General features: G+C 42.1%; 1 protein-coding gene across 1 annotated transcript; it reads left to right on the top strand.

Annotated features, from left to right (window-relative positions):
* The first annotated feature begins 1,781 nt into the window (after positions 1–1,781).
* On the top strand, positions 1,782–22,013 carry LOC120023144 (collagen alpha-1(XVII) chain-like). Its single transcript, XM_038967143.1, has 43 exons — positions 1,782–1,806; positions 2,313–3,095; positions 4,002–4,049; positions 4,172–4,210; positions 4,382–4,432; positions 4,740–4,883; positions 5,100–5,243; positions 7,072–7,146; positions 7,282–7,332; positions 7,803–7,958; positions 8,752–8,838; positions 8,932–8,961; positions 9,110–9,232; positions 9,476–9,540; positions 9,616–9,787; positions 10,003–10,053; positions 10,191–10,217; positions 10,323–10,349; positions 10,446–10,508; positions 10,626–10,730; positions 10,841–10,903; positions 12,348–12,419; positions 12,613–12,675; positions 12,804–12,839; positions 12,963–13,034; positions 13,147–13,173; positions 13,293–13,328; positions 13,415–13,454; positions 13,642–13,712; positions 13,901–13,936; positions 14,030–14,091; positions 14,258–14,329; positions 14,486–14,740; positions 14,873–14,935; positions 15,296–15,346; positions 15,635–15,689; positions 15,831–15,938; positions 16,170–16,349; positions 16,602–16,715; positions 17,026–17,160; positions 20,788–20,943; positions 21,329–21,520; positions 21,832–22,013. The coding sequence occupies exons 1-43, from the start codon at positions 1,782–1,784 to the stop codon at positions 22,011–22,013; spliced, it is 4,407 nt and encodes a 1,468-aa protein (XP_038823071.1).
* The last annotated feature ends 2,812 nt before the right edge of the window (positions 22,014–24,825 follow it).

The following is a 24,825-nucleotide window of genomic DNA, read 5'->3' as shown; positions in this document are numbered from 1 at the left end:
TGGACAATCTAACGACAACCAAAATTGTAAATGCTGGTGCCGGTGGCAAGGGTAAGAAGTCATTGAATATTCTAGAGAAAATACATGTTTTATTTTGCTTTGCTTTTTTGGCTTTGTTAGAAGAAGCTTGTTTTGAAGCTTGTTTTGATGTTGATACAGACTGAAGGTTTGTAGTTTTGTAGTTGTTCTCAATGACCAAATATATATCACCTGTCAGCCACAACACATTATTGCAGTGTACCATTATATTGAACCTGGTACTCTTCAAATATATTATTACAAGTGTATTGGCCAGGAATACATTTTAACATGAAACCTATTTATGAATTGTCAATATATCTTCTTTTTTTTTATAGTCGTCAAAGAAACAGTAACCACAACAACCCGGTTGACATCACTGCCGCCAAGTGAGTTGTGTCCTTTCTGAAGGTTTTCATCATTTATACACACTACATGTACCTGTGAATATAATATCCCATAAATATGAATTTATCCTCTGTCCATCCGAACATTGAGTTTCTATAATTCATTAAAAAAATGTTTTTCATACTATCATTATTGGTAGTGGAGATTATTCATGATAATTTTCAGCAGTCTGGGTCCTTGTTCGATTACTTCAGAAAAGCATCCTTCCTTCCTACCTTCCTTGATGTAATCACAGATCTGAGAAAAAAAGGAGGATGAATTTCTAAAGTATTCGAACAAAACCAGTGGTGTAAAGTACTTAAGTAAAAATACTTGAAAGTACTACTTAAGTAGTTTTTGGGGGTATTTATACTTTACTTTACTATTTATAGTTTTGACAACTTTTACTTTTACTTTACTACATTCCTAAAGAAAATAATGTACTTTTTACTCCTTACATTTTACCTGACACCCACAACTATTTGTTACATTTTGAATACTTAGCAGGACAGGAAAATTGTTAAATTCACACCCTTATCAAGAGAACATCCCTGGTCATCCCTACTGCCTTTGATCTGGCAGAATCACTAATCACACATACTTCATTTGCAAATGATGTCTGAGTGTTGGAGTGTGTCCCTGGCTGTCCGTACATTTTAAAAACAAGACAATGGTTCTGTCTGGCTTGTTAAATAAAAGGAATTTGAAATAATTTATACTTTCACTTTTGATTCTTAAGTATATTTAAAACCAAATACTTTTAGACTTTTACTCAAGTAGTATTTTACTGGGTGACTTTCACTTTTACTTGAGTAATTTTCTATTACGGTATCTTTACTTTTCACTCGAGTATGACATTTGGGCACTTTAACCACCACTGAACAGGACCCATGTCCTCCCCATTGGTCTCTGACTGTACCTCATTTCTCCACAAGAGGGAATCACTAACTCTGTCATCTACAACCAGAAGAGCGTGTCCTCCAGCAGTTCTAGTGGAGTTTCAGTTGTGGAGAGGAAGGTCATCTCTCAGAGCAGTGGCAGCAGCAGCAGTAGCTATGCCGTAACATGTTCAAGACGTACTCAGACAGAGCGCCAGTGGAAAAATTCTAGATTTAAAAAATCATCTATATCCAAAAAAACATCTGTGGTATTTTTCTTTTTTTGGCACAGTGTGACAGATTTTTAACACCTGCTCATTTGGACTGCAGTCAGAATCCTGTAAAAGACCGTTTTTCTTGTACTGTCAATCACAGCCTAAACTCTTCCAATGAAAGAGCTTAGACGCTCCTATAGACCTCCTATGGTCACTGATATATAATCCATTACTTATAGGATTCAATAGATATATAGACAGCTAAGCTACATTCAGCGGTGTCATGCCCATAGGGGGCCCAGGGGCAAGTGCCCCCAGAGATTTGTCCTATATAAAAATATAGATATATACTTTTTTGTTGATTGTTTGTTTATTCTCTGTAATATTACTAGCCACTTAGCAATTTTATAAAGTTGGCTTTAGCTAGCCCAGACAGGTTCCCAATCTCCCAACCTTGTAACTAGCTACCGTGAAGCAATTTCAGGTTATCAATCAAGGTAGAGTAGCTAGCTTGTCTAACTATCTTATCTGGCATGCCTGCTGGCAAAGTCTGTAGACTTTAGAAAAGCAAACAATAACTAAATGTACTGAATAAGACTCACATTCCTTTCAATCTTTTACCCATATTTTACCAGAGAAAAAAACACACCAGTCAGGAGGTATGCTTAGATATGCAGAAAAATATACATATTTTTTTACATATAATTAAGCATAATGATACATTGTTATATGTCAGGCTACTGTATAAGAAAAAGTCACTTTCTTTAAGCTCTGTATAAGTCCTAATCATTATTTTTCTCCTTTCCTCTTCTAGCCTCAGGTGGTCTCTCTTCGAGGAGTGGGCTGCTCTCTATTGGAGGAGGAGAGTCTACCAGTAGAGCCATCACAGGAGGCAGTAGCTCAGTGTCAGTATCCTCCTCTGCTGCAGCCGGGTCTGTGGGTGGAGCTAAGTCTGGGTACGGAGGGGGATCCGTCAGCAAATCAACCACCATTACCACTATAGAGTCCCCCTCTTTATCCCCTGGTGCTTCAGGGGCCTCTGGCGCAGCTTTTCGGTCTTCAGGGGCTTCGGGGGCATCGTTCGGGGCGAGCAAGACCAGCGGCTCCCTCTCCGTTTCTGGAGGGGGTCTTATGTCTAGCTCCAGTTCCAGTTTTGTCACTGGTTCCAGTTCTGGTGGTTCCAGTTCTGGTTTTGTCTCTAGTTCCAAAGGAGCAGGAGCAGGAGGAGGCGGTTTTGTCACTGGTTCTAGTTCTGGTTTTGTCTCTAGTTCCAAAGGAGCAGGAGCAGGAGGAGGAGGAAACAGTTTTGTGACTGGTTCCCGTTCTGGTTCTAGTTCTGGTTTTGCCTCTAGTTCTGGTACCGGAATCGGAGGAGGGGATTCTTCTAGTGCCAAAATGTCGACCGGCGGCTTGGGCTCTGTGACCGTTTCCACGGTTACCAAGTCCAACTACAGCTCCTTGGCGGGGACGGGTTCAGGGGGCGTGAAAAGGGGCGGGGCACAGGGGTCTGCATCCTCTTCTGTCAGCTACTCCCCCACCCCCATGGAGAGAAAAAGCATGACCACCACCATGATCGCCCGCTCCATGGGCTACGAAGGTCAGTGACAAGGTCAAAGGTCAAAGGTTAACCATATTCATATGCTGCGTTCATAACCAAGTGGGAAGGTGGTAATTACCTGTTGTGAAGTCGTAAATACCAGTTGGATGCATGCAAGTTCTTTGAACTCATTGAGAAACACAGATTGGCTAATGGCCAACAAGCTGCGTCAACCATAATCTAAACGTACAGCTATATGTGCTTGTAAACTAATTATAGTGTTCAAAAACCGTATTAATAGATTGCTTTAAAAAAATAATGTTCTGTTGTTGCATTTAAACCGCGGAAAATGCTGTTATCAAGGTCATTTCCTTAGTAGATGTCAGAGGTCAGCATGTGGGAGAAGTCGAAGCTCAGGGATAATAGTCGAGGTTCCTACTAGTAATTACCAGTTGGAGGGGCGTTCAAGTGGACTTTTCCCAGTCATATGTGGTAAATACCACCTTCCCACTTGGTTATGAACGTAGCCTTATATCCAGGGCTAGGATTTTTTTCCTGACCACATAACCTCTGGGTACCTAAGATCATATATCGGGCGCTTTCCTCTGCCCAGGTGTTGCTGATGACTGCCAGATCTTACAACGCCTGGATAGGTATTTTACGTATTAGCTAACCACATCATATGTTACAACAATCTGTCGGTCAATGACACCGTCGATGACATGGCACGTAAACATTGGTTGACGCATGCAACGTCTGAGGGAGGGAGCGCAACCATTTCTTGGTCATGTCATGTGGTCAGGAAACTACTGGCCCTATCTAAGGTCCTCTGATGCTCTTTAGTACAGGTGCAGATATCAATAATAACGTCATTAAGAATATCATTAGGAAGTTGAAGTATGACTTCAGTTATGACACGAAGAAGGAAAAGTAATCAATAGTGGTGTTTTTCTTCTGTGTATTCAGGAAGATCCAGTGGAAACTCATCTCCGGAATACACAAGGAGAGAATATGGTAACTACCAATCTTAAATGTGACTTCAAAATGTTTTTAATTCCGATGTTTAATAAAAGTGGATATTAAAAATGACATAATTGATTTTTGATAATTGATTGTTTCAGCTGCAGAAAGTACAGCTGCCAGTGCACCCACCAGAGGGCGGAGCCACAGCAGAGGTACTAGCGCACAGCACCATCAATCAGACCATACACTACTGCAGAATGCACTTATTCTTTTTTGGCAATTTGAAGTGGCTGCATTTGATTAAAATAGAACACATCTGATTACACTACACTACTCTATTCTAATCTATACTTTTCTATTCTATTCTGTGTGTCCTGTTCCAGAGAGTGAGATCAGATGCAGACTGCAGAGTGCCTCTCCCACTGCCAAAAGATGTGAGTTGCCAAATACCACGCGGGCTCTTATCACTAACCTATGACTCACCCGATCTGTCCTGGAAAATACACGTGGACCGAGATGATATTAGTTTGACTTCAACAAATAGGGAGACAATATGACTCAGTCAGAAAACGTATAAAGGAAATGGAACGTGGATGCTTGAAGATAAGCTGAATATGGAAGATAAATACAGTTTGATAAAAATCGGTCTTTATAATTAAAAAACATTTGAAAAGCCTGCACACTGTACGTTTCCTAAGTGACATTAGATGACACTAGAGTCTGTTCTCCCGTGGCGTGTAGGGACGGAGCTGGATGATGTGAAGCGGCTGCTGAAGGGGAGTCGCTCCAGCAGCATCAGCCCCCCTCGCTCCCCCACCAGCACCCTCCCTATCCCCAGGAAGGCCAGCGTAGAGACCAGAACCATGCCAAACAGCTCCCAGTCAGGTACACACCCTCACCAATATAATCATGATAAAACTAGGTAAATAGGTACATAAATTGTAATTACACAAGTAGGAAAGTACATAAATAATCACTGATGCGTTAGATGGCCAGAATATGTTCTTAACTGACTCACCTGGTTAAATAAAGGTTAAATAAAGGTTAAATAAACATACATAAACATACATAAAACCAGTTAACCCTTTCCCTCTCTCCCAGGCCAGTACGACAGTGCCACCCTGGACTCAGTAATGCCTTCCTACGTGTGGTCAGGCCCCACGGCTGGAGGCTATGGTTACCAAAGCAACGCCATCAACCGGTCCCCCACCTCCACCCTCCAACACTCACCCACCACACTCACAGGTCAGCAATAGACATCACCAAATATACAGTCACAATTATTCTAACAAGAATGGCATGATACGTAGTGATAATAGTGCCAACAGAAATGTAATCTGAATTTAATCCTTCACACCATCAACAAAGATATTTATATAACTGAACAGGTTTAATCCAAGAGATTAAAAGGACATAATTAAAATGAACTAGATTTGTGTGCGACATAAAAATCATAAGAAAGTATAAAAAAGAAAATGTCCCCTAATTTTCTCATTGTCAATGAGTACTGTATATGTTACTGTGGGTGCGATGTGGGTGTTTATCAATGTTTCTACAGCCACGGGGCTTCATAACAACCTGGCTCTCAGCTCTACATCCATGAACTCTGGACTCTCTGCCTCTAGCACTGGTAAACATCTCCCTCAACATCTATCATCTCTCTATCGGTGCGTCCCAATAATCTTTCCTTTCTCCCAAAGTGTTCACTTGTTCCCTTCCCTTCCAGTAAGACTGGTATGCAGAGACGGGCAGTATTTGTATTACATGTATTTGAAATATGTATTTAAATTCTTTCTGAGTATTTAGTAATGTGTATTACACTGGGCTGAACTTCACTCCAATGTATTTTGTAATAAGTTACTTTCGAGAGCGGTAATTTGTATTTTTAAAATACAAAATACTTTTCTATACCGTTTTTCAGTGGTGTAAAGTACTCAAGTAAAAATACTTTAAAGTACTCTTAAGTCGTTTTTTGGGGTATCTGTACTTTATTTTACTTTTAATAATTTTTGGTAAAAAGAAGATAAAGAACTTTTTACTCCATACATTTCCCTGACACCCAAAAGTACTCGTTACATTTTGACAGGAAAATTGTTAAATTCACACACTTATCAAGAGATCATCCCTGGTCATCCGCTGCCTCTGATCTGGCAGACTCACTAAACACAAATTCTTCGTTTGTAAATGATGTCTGAGTGTTGGAGTGTGCCCCTGGCTATCCGTCAATAAAAAAAAAAAAATTAAATTGTGCCGCCTGGTTTGCTTAATGTAAGAAATTTGAAATTATTTATACTTTTACTTTTGATACATAAGTACATTTTAGCAATTCCATTTACTTTTGATACTTAAGTATATTTAAAACCAAATACTTTTAGACTTTTACTCAAGTAGTATTTTACTGGGTGACTTTCACTTTTATTTTAGTCATTTTCCATGAAGGTTTCTTTAATTTTACTCAAGCATGACAATTGAGTACTTTTCCCATCACTGCCATTTTTTATATCGGTTCACAATTTTGTGGCCCCCTTTCATGCTGCCTTGGTATCAGAAGTCTGATTGCACTATGGTGTCATAAGAGCGTCCGCTAAATTCATTAAATATAAATGTATATGTAAAAATGTACAATTGCAAAGCATGCTGAGTAGTATTCTAATGAGCTCTACCCCGGAACAAGGCCAATAATAATACCCAGTATGTTCACATAATTTACATTTTGGTAATTTAGCAGACACTTTTTTCCAGAGTGACTTAGAGTCAGTGTATTCAACTAAGGTAGATAAACAAAACATATCACAGTCATAGGAAGTGAATCGTTTCTGTAACCGTGACTGAGAACATTGTTGCTGTTTGGGTCGTTTACTTGCAAACATATTTCTATATTTTAAAATACAAAATACATGTATTTTAATTAAATATATTTCTAAATCTTGATACATTGATCTTTATAGTATTTTGTCATTTTTGACAATCCCTGCTGGTCTATAGAAACTCCCTCTAGCCCATGTCGACACCAATCCGATACTTTCAGTAGTAGTAGTGTATTGAATATTTTCTCTCCTTTGTCCTACTCTAGTTCACGGTATGCAGAATAACCTGGCCAGCACCACTGGCGGTATCCTAACAGCTAATGGAGTCAACGCACAAACAGGTATGAATGGAGTGTTGAGTGTTCAGAAATCCCCTTGGATCAAGAGAATACTGCCCATGTTCATTGTGGGAGTTATATTTCACACGTGTTTAAATCATGTTACATTCACCCTGCATGTCTTTCTATTTCTGGCAGTCTATGGTGTGCAGAAGAATGGCACAAGCACAGGGGTGTCCACAACCGCAGGTGAGTCCAACATACTTTGTTTTGCATAGATAACAATTAGGCAACCATGACATAAAACATTTGATTTGATGTACATATGTACAAGCAGCAGCAGCACCAAGACAAGTATAGCGCTTTCCTGCAGTCAAATGACCAAATCGCCCTCTAGTTGCCTCATGGGTGGAACGTTATTAATATTTTTCCTCTTATTTGATGTACATGAAGTGTAATATTGGGATGCAAACTTAAGATGTAATACATTTCAACTCTATATCTGACATAGTACAAGTGTCGTCTTTTTTTTAACCCCATAACCATGTGTGTGAGGTATATACTTTTGTTTCAAAGTAGATGTGTTTAAGACTACCAAGAAACAGTGTGAGCCTGATTTAGCCCACTGCAGTAAAATGATATCCTCTACTACTCTATCTTATCATGTATTCATGACACTTACCAGTTTATACTGAATGTTTTTGCTGCCTATTTCTCAGTGGCACCCAGCAGTCCTACCAGTGACGAGGTCTTCGCCAAAGAATACAAATTCATGCTGCTGGAGAAAGAGAAAGCTCCCGTCAAAAAGGAGACGGAGAGACTCATCATGGCCAAAGATACCGGCAAACAGTTCTCCTCTGCTGGCACTGCTATTGGTAGGCAACACTCAAAACAAATAAAATTGAATTGGTCACATGCTTCGTAAACAGCAGATAGGAGGTAATTGATGTAAATATGTACATATAAATAAGAATAAAGTGACAGTTAGCAGGATAGATGATAAACAGTAGCAGCAGCGTATGTGATGAGTCAACAAAGAAAAAGTTTGTGCAAAAAGGGTAAATGCAGATATTCCAGGTAGCTATTTGGCTAACTATTTAACCAACTATTTAGCAGTTTAATGTTTTGAGGGTTGAAGTTGTTCAGGGTCCTGTTGGATCCAGACTTGGTGCATCAGTACCACTTGCCATGCGGTAGCAGAGAGAACAGTCTGTGACTTGGGTGGCTGGAGTCTTTGACAATTGGTATAGAGGTCCTGGTTGGCAGGAAGCTCAGCCCCAGTGTTGTACTGGGCCATATGCACTACCCTCTGTAGCGCCTTGTTGTCGGATGCCAAGTAGGATTCCAGATTCCCTGCTTATCCTGGGAATCTTCTAAGCATCATTCCTAGAAACTTGGGAATTTTGGGAAAGTTGCCGGAATATTGCAATCCAATACGTGAGAATACCAGAAATGTACACATAGAGGAGGGTTTTCACTAAATACATATGATTTACTAAATATTCAATTGTCTGCTCAACTAGAAGAACCTTCTGAGGGAAAATGGTACCAGTCCTATCAGATCTTAAATGTTTCCATGCCCAATAACATACTACAGTCCCACTGTCTTAGTGTTAGTCGTTGTCTGTGAGTTATGGCGAAGTTTACTTATCTTTTGACATTTAACAGCCTATTCTGAGGACTCACTGAAGAAGGAGAAGAAGAAGGTGTCCAGCTTTGTGGAGCCAGCTACAGCCAGAACCACAGAAACTAACGGTAGATAACGGAAGTGAATAGACATTTTCACCACACCTTGACTTGTGTTACTAACTAACTAGCTGTTTTTTAAAGCTGGATCCTTGATGAAAGTCTCAACGAAAGACAAAGCAACCTATGCAGGTAAAGTCTAACTATACTTTGAAATTGAAATGGCTGAATCCCAATGTAACAATCTTCAGCCCTGAATGCCTATTCTTATGCATTTTTCATGATACTCTACTGATGCTGGTTCTTGACCCCCGTGTCCTCTACCTCTCTCTTCGATCAGAGATACGTAAGGACGAGTCTGGAGGAGGCTTCTGGTCCTGCTGTTCCTGGTTGAAGTGGCTGCTGGGCCTCCTGCTGGGTCTTCTGCTCCTCCTGGGGCTCCTCCTGGGACTCATCGCCCTGGGTAAGAGAGGAGGAGCGGAGCTGTAGGGCACTGGGGTGGTTTGATTTATGTGGTTGTCTCTGTCATAGAGAGCTAGAGGTACATCCGTGTCTAAGTAAATCTCTCTGTTTTTTCTCTCTGTTTTTTCCTCTCCTGCATTTCTCTGTTTCTCGCTTCTCTCACTCGATCTTTGTCCTTGTTTCTCTCTGTTTCCCTCTCAATTCCCCCCCCCCCCCTCTCTCTTTCTCTTCCAACCACTTACAGCCGAAGAAGTCAAACGTCTTAAAGCTCGTGTGGACGCCTTGGAACAAGCCTCCAGCTCTTCCTCAGCCCATTCCAGTCGCCTCTCCTCCTCCTCAGCCATCAACATCATAGACCCTCTGGAGTCTGCATACATAGACAAGACCTCCTCTCCCTCCTCTACCACACTGCTCCGCTCTGATAATGGTATCAATCTGGGAGTGGCAGCAGGAGCAGGTCCAGGATCAGCTAATGGACCAGGCCAAGACCCTGTAGCTCTGCAAAGGGCAGTACAGCAGATAGTCAGGACTGAGCTGCAGTCGGATACTGTACGAGGTACAGAACCAGAACCAGAACTTACACTGTGCACCAGCCTTGTGTTTTGTGGGTATATGTTGAGCTTTTCAACCATTAAAACAAAGGAACGATTCAGTCAAAAATCCCAAATCATGCAAACTTGTGAATTGTAAGAATATTTTTGAAAGATTTTATACATGTGTGGTTTTTATTGGATTCTATATATTGACAACAGGTTTATTTATTTGTTACAGCAACACTTGCACAATCAATGAAAGGAGCGAGAGGAGAGCCTGGGACCAAAGGTATTGTAGGGCATCCACTGCATGGACATGGAAACATACGTAGATGGATCCATTCATCCATAGATGGAAACAAACTGTATTGGCAGAGCAAGTTTTGGCTGTGTCTGTTGATTAACATTTCAGCTGTTTTATTTCAGGTGACCAAGGTGGTCCAGGAGTCAAAGGTCAGTGAGCCATAGACCTACATTTCATTTCAATGACGTCACACATGCAAATACTGTACACGTTAGAGTTATACTGTACAAATGGAATTCATTCATTCGTTTCAGGTGATAATGGATTCCCTGGCCTACCAGGTAGAAACACAAACTACTAGTTTTATTCTGGAGTGGCTACAGTAAATAATCATCTGCTTAATGATAGCAGACTAATGTTTGGCTTCTATTCCTTAGGTCCTCCAGGTCAGATGGGTCACAGTGGACAGGAGGGCCCGAGGGGACCTAAAGGAAATGCAGGTAATGCTTAAGGACACAATTTGACTTAAAATTACAAGGTCTCAATCTTGCAACCAATGAGAAATGTATTGTATAGACTCTCACTCCCACAATGCATCTCTTCTCATCTGTGAACAGGTGAAGCTGGTGCAGAGGGCTCCCCAGGCCAGAAGGGCCGAGAAGGACAAACGGGATCACGTGGAGAGCCTGGTCCTCCAGGGTTTGGAGAGAAAGGGGACAAAGGTATGTTCATAAGTGTATTTGTTGGCGTCACAGTTAGTCACGGTATATCTTCAGAGAAAAAATGATGGGTTCCTGTTCAAGCTCTTATGCAATGTTATGTGATGCCATAGGTTCTCCTGGTGAACCCGGAGGGCCCGGGCCTGCTGGCACTGCTGGGCCTGTCGGGCCTAAAGGTAAGGCCAAAGGTCATCATCAATGCAGGAAATACGTCTAGATTGATGAGATACATTAAATCATCACTAATTGTAAGTCGCTCTGGATAAGAGCATCTGCTAAATTACTAAAATGTAAATGCATCAACATGTAACTGTTGGCCACCGACTGTAACTGTTGGCCGCCGTTGTGAAAGTGTATTCATTTTGGTTTTCCAGGGTTAGTGGGTGGTCAGGGTGCTACAGGTATCCCAGGTGAGTGCTCTTTGCCCTTTTTGTGTACCATTGTATTGGAAGAAGACACAAGCGTGCGATCTCTAAAGTTGTGTATTTGTCACTTTTCGTTAGGAACTCCTGGTCCACAGGGTTTCAGAGGTGAAGCAGGCGCTCCAGGACCGAAAGGTATTCTAGACCAACATGTTGAGATGATGTACTGTGTTGTATACAGGCCTATTTGCTTGATTTAGATTCACAAAGTAGAAAGCTACAAATATAGCTAGAAACCTTAGTTGATACATCCATTTTTTCACTTAAACATTTATAATATATACCCATTGATTCTTGAAGAATATAACTTATTAATGCCTCATGAGCTTAGTTTAACTGTCATACCCCATCAGAACCCCAAAAATAAGCTTGCTTTACTAACATTTCGGTAAAGAACGTAAATGTAAACAAAGACTGTATAGCCTCAAAACATGGTGAAAACTATACATTTGGTACCATGGATGGTCAGTCCTTGCATCTGTAACCAGTGTGAAATGGTTAGCTAGTTCTCAGTGGGCACTGGTAGCGTTTCAATTGGTGACGCCACTCAGTCTGAGACATTGAAGTAGTTGTTTCTTTCGCTTTGCAAGGACCGTGGCTTTTGTGGAGTGATAGGTAGCGATGCTTCGAGGGTGACTGTTGCCAATGTGTGCAGAGGGTTCCTGGTTCAAGCCCAGGATGGGGCGAGGAGAGGGACGGAAGTAATACCGTTACACAGCCATAGTGCTGTCTATGAATTTGAGAGTGGTTACATTTCTCCAGCCCCCATCCCCTTGTTTTTTTCTCTTGAAAGAGGGGCGGGGAGGTGGCTTTGTTGTTGTTTCAATGGAGGATTCTAGCTTTAAAGGTGTAATATGCAGAAGTTGCCATTCCCTGGTTGCAAAATGTCTAATAGTTCGCCTAATTTCAGTTTGTGACATAACACGCAATTGTGTAGAGAATCATTGTGCCATCTAAACCTCTGTGAAGTACTGTATCTTTCAGCTGTTTGAAAAACTGAAAGTAAAAGACACAAAAATGAAATTTAAGAATGGAAACATGGAACATATCATCCTCTTCTTAGACTTACGTTCAACGAGAATGACAGATCTCTAACTCACATTTCTATGTGAATTTGGTCAGGTCACCTAAAAAGGTACATACTGCAGCGTTAAACAAAGATCATATCAGTAAGCCTATTGTTTCTCTCCTCGTCCAGGAGAGAAGGGACCAGCTGGACCTCCAGGAAATAAGGGCGAGCCAGGAGAGAAAGGACTCCGCGGAACATCAGGTGTGTATCGGTCTGCCCTGAATAGTTAGAATCACATGGGATTCAGAACTTTGTGTCTCCTCTTTATTTCTTATCGCCCCCTTCTCTAGGAAAACCCATAATTGAGAGAAATATGCACTATATACGTAAACTGGTGTGAAAATGGGTTGTAAGTACATTTCATAGTGGTTATGTACCCTCTCCGTCACCATAGGTGACCCAGGTCAAAGAGGACTTCCAGGACCAGACGGAGCAAATGGATCCAAAGGACCTGCAGGTAAGTGAACAGAGTAGTGAAGAAAAGATTGTGCTGCTAGAATAATCTCAGGCTGTCCGAATATAGACACCCTAATAGTGAAATTCTTCACTCTTATCAATTCTGTATGTGTGGGTGTTATTCAACAGGTGCTCCCGGGGCTGACGGTGAAAAAGGCTCTAGAGGTAAAAACAACAACATCCTTTGGTAGATAGAAACCACAACAATATATTTTGGTTGAAAAATCGAGTTGTCCATATAACAACTTTGAGATTTTTACAGGATAGTTGATACCTTTATCATTCCAGGTGACAAGGGATCGGATGGGTTGCAAGGTCCCAGAGGACCAGCAGGACCTCCAGGAGATTCAGGCCTCCCAGGTACAATCAATCAATTAATCAATTAATTAAACCATATATCCATGCATCCATCAATCAATGCTTAGTATTCACTATTTCAATAACATACATTTTCCATTTGCTTCCGCTGTAGGCATTCCCGGGCTTCAAGGTCCACCTGGTATGACTCTTTGATGCAAAATCATTCCTTGATTTACATTTCAGATGCATGGTTTCTCAAATATTGTACAGTAGGCTATAACATTTTTGTAACCCTCCCCCTCTATCTACCCTGTATAGGTATAGCAGGTAATCCTGGTCAGCCTGGAGGTAAAGGTAATGTACCTATTACATACTTCCTCTATATCTTTAGTCAAACAGGATTATGCTTTCATTCAATCTATCATCATGTCATCTTCTAGGCGAAGCTGGAGAACCTGGTAGAATCATCAATGCAGGTAAGTAAGAGGAAACGACAAGGCGAATTAGAGACATCGTTACACTGTTGGATAGGCACTCTACATCTACAGCTGTAAATATTTCTTGAGATTACTTTATAGTACAGTGTCCACAGTAGAACAGCATCACATGTCCTTAAGTAATGGATGGTCATTGGTCAATCTCCTGTTTGAATTCCAGCTGGTTCCAGTTCGGTTGCCATCCCCGGACCTCCGGGCAGCCCCGGACCCACTGGTGTTTCCGGATCCCCTGGACTCTCAGGTTGGTACTGAAGCTCTGCATTCTTAAAATGTTCTAAGACGTTGTTCTACAGTTTGAGTAAACACTGTATCGCCTTGACCAGATCTGGATGAAGATCTAGATGTTGGAGATCTTTAGGAAGTTCCTCATAGACTTTTCCTTGAAGTACAATACGATTTGTGCTCAGTGCTTCTGCTGTGTCTCCTCAGGTCCTGTTGGCCCTGCTGGTCTTCCTGGAACGCCTGGTAAGACCTATTTCTCAGATATCCAATGAGACATCAGGGTCCACATACTGTACGTACTTTCCCTTTGATTGTTCATTGTCTTTGTCTCTATAGGTCCCAGGGGAGAAAGGGGAGAGGAAGGAGAGAAGGGAGACCAGGGAAAGCCTGGTATTACTGTACAGACTGTGGAAACCATAGAGAGTGAGTATGTTTTGCTCATATCAATGAATTCTTACAGACGGCTTGTAACTACCTGACTTGTGAAAATATGTTCTTGTTTTAGACTCGTTACAGTATAGGACTTTCGTATTACCTTTAAACTTACATTACCCCTTACAACAGGACGTGCACCTGCGGCTAGTCTTCCTGGCCCACCTGGCCCTCCAGGGCCCCCAGGAGAACCAGGTCCCCAGGGTCTTCTAGGTAAGCCATGTGGTTCATTCTCCATGCACTTTAGAACTTCAATGTATTTTTGGATGTATAGCCGTTTTATTTTATTTAGTTCTGATCCCTTTTTCTTTTGGATTCTGTCCTTTTATAAAAGCAAATTCATACCTTATTCCTTCTCAGGTAAGGGTCCCCCAGGTCCTGAAGGTCCTCAAGGACAGCCAGGTGTACAAGGTAAGGGTCCCCCAGGTCCTAAAGGTACTCAAGGAGAGCCAGGTGTACCAGGTAAGGGTCCCCCAGGTCCTGAAGGTCCTCAAGGAGAGCCAGGTGTACCAGGTAAGGGTCCCCCAGGTCCTGAAGGTCCTCAAGGAGAGCCAGGTGTATCAGGTAAGGGTCCCCCAGGTCCTGAAGGTCCTCAAGGAGAGCCAGGTGTACCAGGTAAGCCATAACCTTTCTACCTGAGAAGAATGCACAATATTATATTTTAATTATATTGTAAAATAATTAAGCTATTGTAAGAATTGTAAGTTACTCTTCAAACCATTTTGATGAATTTCAACTAAACCACAGGTGTTGGTGTGCCCGGCCCCCGAGGTGATAAGGGAGAGCCAGGTAGCTTCGTGCCCAACTCAGGTAGGTGGCCCTTACCAAACCTACACTGCACTCTCCATACTGTTACCTCAACACAATCACTCTACAGTCAAAGATAGAAGCTGTTGATCAGTATATATTTTACCTTTATTTACCTAGGCAAGTCAGTTAAGAACAAATTCTTATTTTCAATGACAGCCTAGGAACAGTGGGTTAACTGCCTTGTTCAGGGGAAGAACGACAGATGTTTACCTTTTCAGCTCGGGGATTTGATCTTGCAACCTTTTGGTTACTAGCCCAACGCTCTAACCACTAGGCTACCTGCCGCCCCGTATGATACGGTATGATATGGAAGGTCACGTAATGTAACGCAATGTAGTGTAACACTGTGTTGTCTTTCAGGAACCTTCTTCGCTGGGCCCCCAGGACCAACTGGTCTTCCGGGATCACCAGGTACAGAGGAGTCCAACTCACTGTCTATACCATTTGTGTTTTTATCATAGTCAATTTGGTCGAAACAGAGGTTATGTGCACTCATCTTGTAAATCATTTGATTGTTTCCTAATGCAAACCAGGACCCCAGGGTTACCAAGGTAAGCAATTTTAAAGGCATGCCCTTGTCAAAGGGCTGGATTGATGTCATAGTAGGCTACGAACTGGCTCAATCACATACTATTTACATGGCAGACTTAGTGATAGACTTAAAATGTCAACCTTAACGCAATTTGATCTATGTTTCAGGTGACCCAGGTCAGCCCGGTTTACCAGGAGTTCCCGGAGATCCCGGTGTCGGTGGGTGGATCAAATATTTATCAGAAGCATAGCTAAACATTCAAGCCTACACCTGTGGCTTGGGTTACAATCAACATTTACTTCTGAATTTACTTGATCCTTTTGGGTATGTGTTGTATTGTTCATTGTATTGTTTTCTCCCCAGGTTTCCCTGGACCCCAGGGACAACCTGGAGGTCCAGGACCAGAAGGGGACAGTGGCCCTCCAGGGCCCCAAGGCCCAGAGGGCCCCGAGGGGCAACCGGGTCCAAAAGGTACACCCTTACACCCCTTTAAAGATGCAGTCTGGGATCTTAAGCACTACATTCGTAACATATCATACGAATGGCAAAAATAATTAAAACTGGGACCTGTTTTGGCTCATGAGCACTATTTTCAAATCTACTGGCTAAAATTATACAAAAGCTCTGGAGCATCACATTAACAATGTTTATCACTCAATATGGATCATTTGTGTAAGGTAAGCCTACTTATATTTTTATTAGGTGAGGCTGGTGTTCCAGGTGCTCCAGGAATCCCTGGCTACTCCAGTGGTGGATCATCCAGGAGTCCCCCTGGAGCACCAGGTCCACCTGGACCTCCCGGGGCTCCCGGCAATGATGGGCCACCTGGGTCTGGGGATGGAACACCGGACGTCCGTCAATACATCACAGAATACCTCAAGAGTGAGTGAGATGATAGGATTTTTCTTCTTACCTCCAATGAAAAGGAGTGGGGCTAATCTATGTCCATCCAAAGACCGTTACAATATTTGATAGCATACGTGACCTCCATGGGATAATATGGTCGACAAAACACGATTTAGTTGTTCTTTGCGTAGATGAGGCTAACTAAAATGGTGCCTCAAGATCTAAAACCTTTTCTACGCTACTGTTTAGCAGTGCAGTAACTTGTGTATTGTGTTGTCCTTCATGTAGGTGACGGTGTCAGGGAGTACATGTCGGGTCCTCCGGGTCCTCCGGGTGTACCGGGGCCCCCTGGTGGCGAGTCAGTGGATGATCTTGCTAGTCGCGTCATCGCGTACATCCAGAGTGAGTCCAGACAAACCAACATCTTATCAAAAGCATTACATATATGAAGTATATCATATTGTATGTTTACCTGGATCTAATACTTCTGTTGACATTTCAGGTGGAGGTATTGCTAGTGGGGTGCCTGGACCTCCAGGCCCGCCTGGCGCTCCCGGTGGAGGCAGTACATCGCTAAATGACATCATCAGCCTTCTACAGAGTAAGTCAGTTGTTTGAGCACAAATGTTGATAATCGGGTCGGAAAAAAGAGATAACATTGTGTCATGAGACAGTCAATGAAGTGCCCTTGCCTGATCCGTTCCCCTCTCAGGGGAGGAAGTGCGACCCTACGTCATCGGTCCTCCTGGCCCTGCTGGACCTCCTGGCATCCCAGGGATCCCATGGAGAGGAGGCTATGGCTTTAATACCCATGAGGTGGCTGGACGAGTCCTCACTCTAATGAATGGTAAGGAATCACTGACACAGCCATGTCAGATTCACATTTAGATTCATACACACACCATTTGCTTCTTTAACCATAGTGTGTGCAAGTGTTTCCCAAATGGTGGGCCGGGACCTACATATGGATCTTGGTAAGTAGTTCAATTGATTTAAAATAGTCACGTGATAAGATTTCAGGATTGAGATTGGTTGTGGCATCAGAGCAGGGTATGGTGGGCATGGTCGTACCCCCTGGACCTCTTGGCCCACCAGGCCTACCTGGGTCTTACAGTGACATCTCTTATCTTCTGAAAAGTAAGAACTCTGACTAGACTTCCAAAATTCTGGGAACTTTCAATGAATTACATTTTTCCGGAATCAGAAGGGAATAGCAGGAAATCCGGAATCGGGACATCGGAAAAACCAGGAAATGTATTGAAAGTTCCTGGAATTTTGCAACCCTAGCTCTGACTACGGACTTTATACTAACATTAGCGTTTAGCACGTTCTTTTCCGGAAGAGCTAAATGACACGGTTTTGGCCACACATTAAATTCCAATCATCTATCATACAGTGCATTCAGAAAGTATTCAGACCCCTTGACTTTTTCCACATTTTGTTACGTGACAACCTTATTCTAAAATTGATTGAATAGATTTTTCCATCCTCAATCTACACACAATACCCCATAATAAATTGTTTAGACATTTTTGCTAATTTATTACAAATAAAAACCTGAAATATCACATTTACATAAGTATTCAGAACCTTTACTCATACTTTGTTGAAGCACCTTTGGCAGCGAGTACAGCCAAAAGTCTTCTTGGGTATTAATTTAAAACATTTATTTTACTAGGCAAGTGAGTTAAGAACAAATTCTTATTTTCAATGACAGCCTAGGAACAGTGGGTTAACTTCTTATGGGCGGTAGCATCCCACCTGGCCAACATCAGGTGAAATTGGAGAGTGCGAAATTCAAACTACAGAATTATAAATATTTAACTTTCATAAAATCACAAGTGCAATACATCAAAATAAAGCTTAACTTCTTGTTAATCCAGCCGCTGTGTCAGATTTCAAAAAGGCTTTACGGCGAAAGCACACCATGTGATTATCTGAGGACAGCGCCCCGCATACAATACCATGAAAACATATTTCAACCAGGCAGGTGCGACACGAAAGTCAGAAATAGCGATATAATAAATGCCTTACCTTTGATGATCTTCTTCTGTTGGCATTCCAAAAGGTCCCAGTTACATCACAATGGTCCTTTTGTTCGATAATGTCCTTCTTTATATCCATAAAAACTCAGTTTAGCTGGCGCGCTTCAGTCAATAATCCACCCAGTTTCCCTCCATCAAAATGCATACAAAATGAATCCCAAACGTTACAATAAACTTTTCCAAACAAGTCAAACAATGTTTATAATCAAACCTTAGGTACCCTAATACGTAAATAAACGATAAAATTTAAGACGGAGAATCGTTATTTTCTTTACCGGAGAAAAATACCAAAGAATGCGATCTCATTCACGCGCTTGGAAACACTACAGCCAAAATGGGAGCCACCTAGAAAAACTACAATTGCTGGCTAATTTTTCCAAAAACCAGCCTGAAACTCTTTCTAAAGACTGTTGACATCTAGTGGAAGCCCCAGGAACTGCAATCTGGGAGGACTTCGCCTTATAATAAAAGTGACAGCCATTGAAAATAGTGGTAGGCTGAATTTTTTTGGGGGGGTGGTTTGTCCTCGGGGTTTCGCCTGCCATATCAGTTCTGTTATACTCACTGAAATTATTTTAACAGTTTTAGAAACTTTAGAGTGGTTTCTATCCAAATCTACCAATTATATGCATATCCTACCTTCTGCGCCTGAGTAACAGGCAGTTTACTTTGGGCACGCTTTTCATCCAGATGTGAAAATCCTGCCCCCTACCCAAGAGAGGTTAACTGCCTTGTTCAGGGGTAGAACAACAGATTTTTACGTTGTCAGCTCAGGGATTCGATCTTGCAACCTTCCGGTTACTAGTCCAACGCTCTAACCACTAGGCTACCTGCCACCCCAAGCTTGACACAGCTTTATTTTGGGAGTTTCTCCCATTCTTCTCTGCAGATCCTCTCAAGCTCTGTCAGGTTGGATGGGGAGCATTGCTGCACAGCTATTTTCAGGTCTCTCCAAAGATGTTCAATTTGGTTCAAGTCCAGGCTCTGGCTGGGCCACTCAAGGACATTCAGAGACATGTCCCAAAACCACTCCTGCGTTGTCTTGGCTGCGTGCTTAGGGTTGTTGTCCTTTTGGAAGGTGAACCTTCACCCCAGTCTGAGGTCCTGGAGAAGGTTTTCATCAAGGATTTTTTAATATATTTTTTTATATAACTAGGCAAGTCAGTTAAGAACAAATTCTTAGTTGCAATGACAGCCTACCGGGGAACAGTGGGTTAACTGCCTTGTTCAGGGGCAGAACGGCAGATTTTTACCTTGTCAGCTCAGGAATTCGATCCAGCAACCTTTCGGTTACTGGCCCAATGCTCTAACCTCTAAGCTGCCTGCCACCCCAAGGATCTTTCTGTACTTTGCTCCGTTCTTTCCCTTGATCCTGACTAGTCTCCCTGTCCCTGCCATTGAAAAACATACCCACAACATGATGCTGCCAGTACCATGGTGCCAGGTTTCCTCCAGACGTGACTCTTGGCATTCAGGCCAAAGAGTTCAATCTTGATTTCATCAAACTAGAGGATCTTGTTTCTCATGGTCTGAGAGTCCTTTAGGTGCCCTTTGGCAAACTCCAAGCGGGTTGTCATGTGCCTTTTACTGAGGATTGACTTCCGTCTGGCCACTCTACCATAAAGGCCTGATTGGTGCAGTGCTGCAGAGATAGTTCTGGAAGTCACTCCTCAGTCCTTCTGGAAGGTTCTCTCATCTCCACAGAGGAACTCTGGAGCTCTGTCAAAGTGTCCATTGGGTTCTTGGTCACATCCCTGACCAAGGCCCTTCTCCCCTGATTGCTCAGTTTGGCTGGGCGGCCAGCTGTAGGAAGAGTCTTGGTGGTTCTAACTTCTTCCATTTAAGAATGATGGAGGCCACTGTGTTCTTGGGGACACCGTTCCCCAGATCTGTGCCTCGACACAATCCTGTCTCTGGGCTTTACAGACATTTCCTTTGACCTCATGGCTTGTTTTTTTGCTCTGACATGCACTGTCAACTGTGACACCTTATATAGACAGGTGTGTGCCTTTCCAAATCATGTCCAATCAATTGAATTTACCACAGGTAATCTCCAATCAAGTTTTCGAAACATCTCAAGGATGATCAACGGAAACAGGATGCACCTGAGCTCAATTTCAAGTCTCATAGCAAAGGGTCTGAATACTTACTGTATGCAAATAAGGCATTTCTGTTTTTTATATTTGTAATAAATTTGCACACATTTTTGAAAATCTGTTCTCATTGTCATTGTGGGGTATTGTGTGTAGATTGATGAGAATTGTTTCATATTTAAAAAATATCCATTTTAGAGTAAGTCAACAAAGTTAAGGGATCTGAGTACTTTCCGAATGCACTGTAGGTCTAGAGCCAGAATGACTTACTGGACAGGCTGCACATTTATTCCTCTTAACAGTTTGACTGATGTCAATTCTGCCTGTCCTTTCTAGATGCTGAATACAGAGGCGTCTTGGGCGCTCAGGGGCCTCCTGGTCCACCTGGTGTTCCAGGCCCTGCTGGCCCTCAAGGCCCTGCCGGTCCTTCAGGTCAGGCCCCCTACAGCGGCTCTGGATACAGGCTGGAGGAGGTCAAGGACTACATACAGAGTGAGTATAGTAAAATCAATAAGGGTTTCACAAATGGTTTTCTACTAACTGGATAGTGATATGGTATTACAGTACTATCCAAAGACTCCTACAGTTACAACAGTACAGAAATAGTTTTCCATTATCCCCCCTGTAGGTCTAAAACCAGGAAATAAAAGTTAATAGATTACTTGAAATGCATTGAGCCTGTACAATAGGTTACCCTAATTACATCACTTCATGGATGTCCTTCCCAAGATAAAAAGGTTACTTATTAAAAAGAAAAATAGACCTTGATAGGGGATTTTACAGACTCCCATTCATTTCAAAGCAATAATTTACCCTTACTGCCCCAAATCAGTGGGTATCAGTGGGTGTAACTGGCATATTGTATTATCCTCACCAGGTGGTCTAAGAGGGGGAATGTTTGGGCCCCCAGGCCCCCCAGGTACCCCTGGACCCCAGGGAAACAAGGGAGAGCAGGGTAACTCTGGGTACGGCCACGCCTTTGACCACAGGACCAGCGAGGGAAGAAGGCTGGCTGAGACTGAGACAGACTTCTCCAATATAGCGGTCCGAGTGACTGACTACATCAAGTGTAAGTGAAACTGAATATCCAATACTGTCATCGCAGTGCTACAATATACTTTTCAGAGCTAGACACATTTAACAACATTTAAATGCAATTCTTCAAAGCTTATTTGTTTCCAATGACAATGGATCAAAGGAATGGCACATTGACTTGAATTGGGATGCCAGTTCTAGTAATTCAATTTATATGCCAATGGGACACACATGTTGATAAGTAAGGATAGCGACCATCGACAATGAATGAAGAGTCCTACTTTGCTGGTCATTGGATGTAAATGCATATGCTATCTCTGATCTTGATTGTTTCCCATCCCGTAGACCATGGTCTGTTGAGGGACGTGGTTGAGAACCGGTCTCAGCTGGAGAAGTCACAGGTTGTTCAAGGACCCCCAGGACCCCCTGGCCCTCCCGGTGCGCCAGGATTCAGCCGTGTGTTTGGTTCCCATAGTAACGTCACTGACCTTATGGAATACATCAGAGGTGACAATAATACAGTATAAATGCAATTCATTAACATACAGTACCAGTCAAAGGTTTAGACACACCTACACACCTAAGGGTTTTTCTTTATTTTTACTATTTTCTACACTGTAGAATAATAGTGAAGACATCAAAATGATGAAATAACACATATGGAATCATGCAGTAACCAAAAAAGTGTTAAACAAATCAAAATATATTTTAGATTTTAGATTCTTCAAAGTAGCCACCTTATGCCTCGATGACAGCTTTGCACACGCTTGGCATTCTCGCAACCAGCTTCACCTGGAATGCTTTTCCAACAGTCTTGAAGGAGTTCCCACATATGCTGAGCACTTGGCTGCTTTTCCTCAACTCTGTAGTCCAACTCATCCCAAACCATCTCAATTGGGTTGAGGTCGAGTGATTGCGGAGTCCAGGTCATCTGATGCAGCACTCCATCACTCTCCTTCTTAGTGAAATAGCCCTTACACAGCCTGGTGGTGTGTTCTGGGTTATTGTCTGGTTAAAAAACAAATGATAGTCCCTGTCACGCCCTGACCGTAGAGAGCTTTTTATGTCTCTATTTTGGTTTGGTCAGGGTGTGATTTGGGTGGGCATTCTATGTTCATTTTCTAGGTTTTGTATTTCTTTGTTTTTGGCAGGGTGTGGTTCTCAATCAGAGGCAGCTGTCTATCGTTGTCTCTGATTGAGAACCATACTTAGGTAGCTTTTTCCCACATGGTTTTGTGGGTAGTTATTTTCTGTTTAGTGTTTTGCACCTGACAGGACTGTTTCGGTTATTCTCTTTGTTATTTTGTTATTAGTGTTCAGTTTCAATAAAAAGCATGAACACTTACCACGCTGCGCTTTGGTCCGACTCCTCTTCTTCAGATGACGAAAACCGTTACAGTCCCACTAAACACAATCCAGATAGGACGGGGTATCGCTGCAGAATGCTGTGGTAGCCATGCTGGTTGAGTGTGCCTTGAATTCTGAATAAATCATAGACTGTGTCACCAGCAAAGCAACCCCACACCATCCCACCTACTCCTCCATTCTTCACGGTGGGAACCACACATGCGAAGATCATCCGTTCACTTATTCTTCATCTCACAAAGACACAGCGCTTGGAACCAAAAATCTCAAATTTGGATTAATCAGACCAAAGGACAGATTTCCACCGGTCTAATGTCCATTGCTCATGTTTCTTGGCCCAAGCAAGTCTCTTCTTCTTATTGGTGTCCTTTAGTATTGGTTTCTTTGCAGCAATTTGACCATGAAGGACTGATTCATGCAGTCTCCTCTGAACAGTTTTGTTGAGATGTGTCTGTTACTTGAAGCATTTCTTTGGGCAGCAATCAGAGGTGCAGTTAATTACTGATTTCGGAGGCTGTTAACTCTAATGAACTTTCTTCTGCAGCAGAGGTTTCTCTCGGTCTTCCTTTCCTGTGGCGGTCCTCATGAGAGGCAGTTTCATCATAGCACTTGATGCTGTTTGCGACTGCACTTGAAGAAACTTTCAAAGTTCTTTAAATTTTCCGGATTGACTGACCTTGATGTGTTAAAGCAATGATGGACAGTCATTTCTCTTTGCTTATGTGAGCTGTTGACATAATATGGACTTCTTTTACCAAATAGGGCTATCTTCTGTATACCACCCCTACCTTGTCACAACACAACTGATTGGCTCAAACGCATTAAGAAGGAAAGAAATTCCACAAATGAACTTTTAACAAGGCACACCTGTTAATTGAAATGCATTCCAGGTGACTCCCTCATGAAGCTGGTTGAGAGAATGCCAAGAGTGTGCAAAGCTGTCATCAAGGCAAAATATGGCTATTTGAAGAATATAAAATATAAAATAAATAAAACTTTTTTGTTTACTACAGTACACTACATGTGTAATTTCATAGTTTTGAAGTCTTCACTATTATTCTACAATGTAGAACATAGTACAACTAAAGAAAAACCCTTGAATGAGTAGGTGTGTCCAAACTTTTGACTGGTACTTTATCTCACATTATACATTTTAATTAAGAACAGTACCAAGTGTGAAGTCCAATTGGTCACGATTGAACATTGGTGGGGCTTTGCCAAAATGCTGATTGCAGCTTTAACCTCTCTGGGATATGTGGGACGGTAGCGTCCCATCTGGCCAACATCCAGTGAAAATGCAGAGCGCCAAATTCAAATAAATTACTATAAAAATTAAACTTTCATGAAATCACACATTCAATATACCATATTAAAGCTACACTTGTTGTGAATCCAGCCAACATGTCAGATTTCAAAAATGCTTTACGGCGAAAGCAAACAATGCTATTATCTGAGGATAGCACCCCAGCTAACAATCACAGACCCATCATATTTCAACCTTCCCGGTGCAACACAAAACGCAGAAATAAAGATATAATTCATGCCTTACCTTTGACGAGCTTCTTCTGTTGGCACTCCAAAATGTCCCATAAACATCACAAATGGTCCTTTTGTTCGATTAAATCCGTCGATATATATCCAAAATGTCCATTTATTCGGCGCGTTTGATCCAGAAAAACACCGGTTCCAACTTGCACAACGTGACTACAAAATATCTCAAAAGTTACCTGTAAGCTTTGTCCAAACATTTCAAACTACTTTTGTAATACAACTTCAGGTATTTTTTAATGTAAATAATCGATAAAATTGAAGACGGGATGATCTGTGTTCAATACCGGAGGAAAACAATGTGCAGCATGCTTTCTGGTCACGCGCCTCTAACAAACAGTACACTTCACTGGAGCCATGGCTACTTCACTGGAGCCATGGCTACCATGGAACATGGCTACTTCTTCATTTCTCAAAGGAAAAACC

The sequence above is a fragment of the Salvelinus namaycush genome, chromosome 2 (assembly GCF_016432855.1).
Source record: "Salvelinus namaycush isolate Seneca chromosome 2, SaNama_1.0, whole genome shotgun sequence".
NCBI lineage: Eukaryota > Metazoa > Chordata > Actinopteri > Salmoniformes > Salmonidae > Salvelinus > Salvelinus namaycush.
Note: the sequence above shows the minus strand (reverse complement) of the source record. Positions and strands in the feature narration are given on the sequence as shown.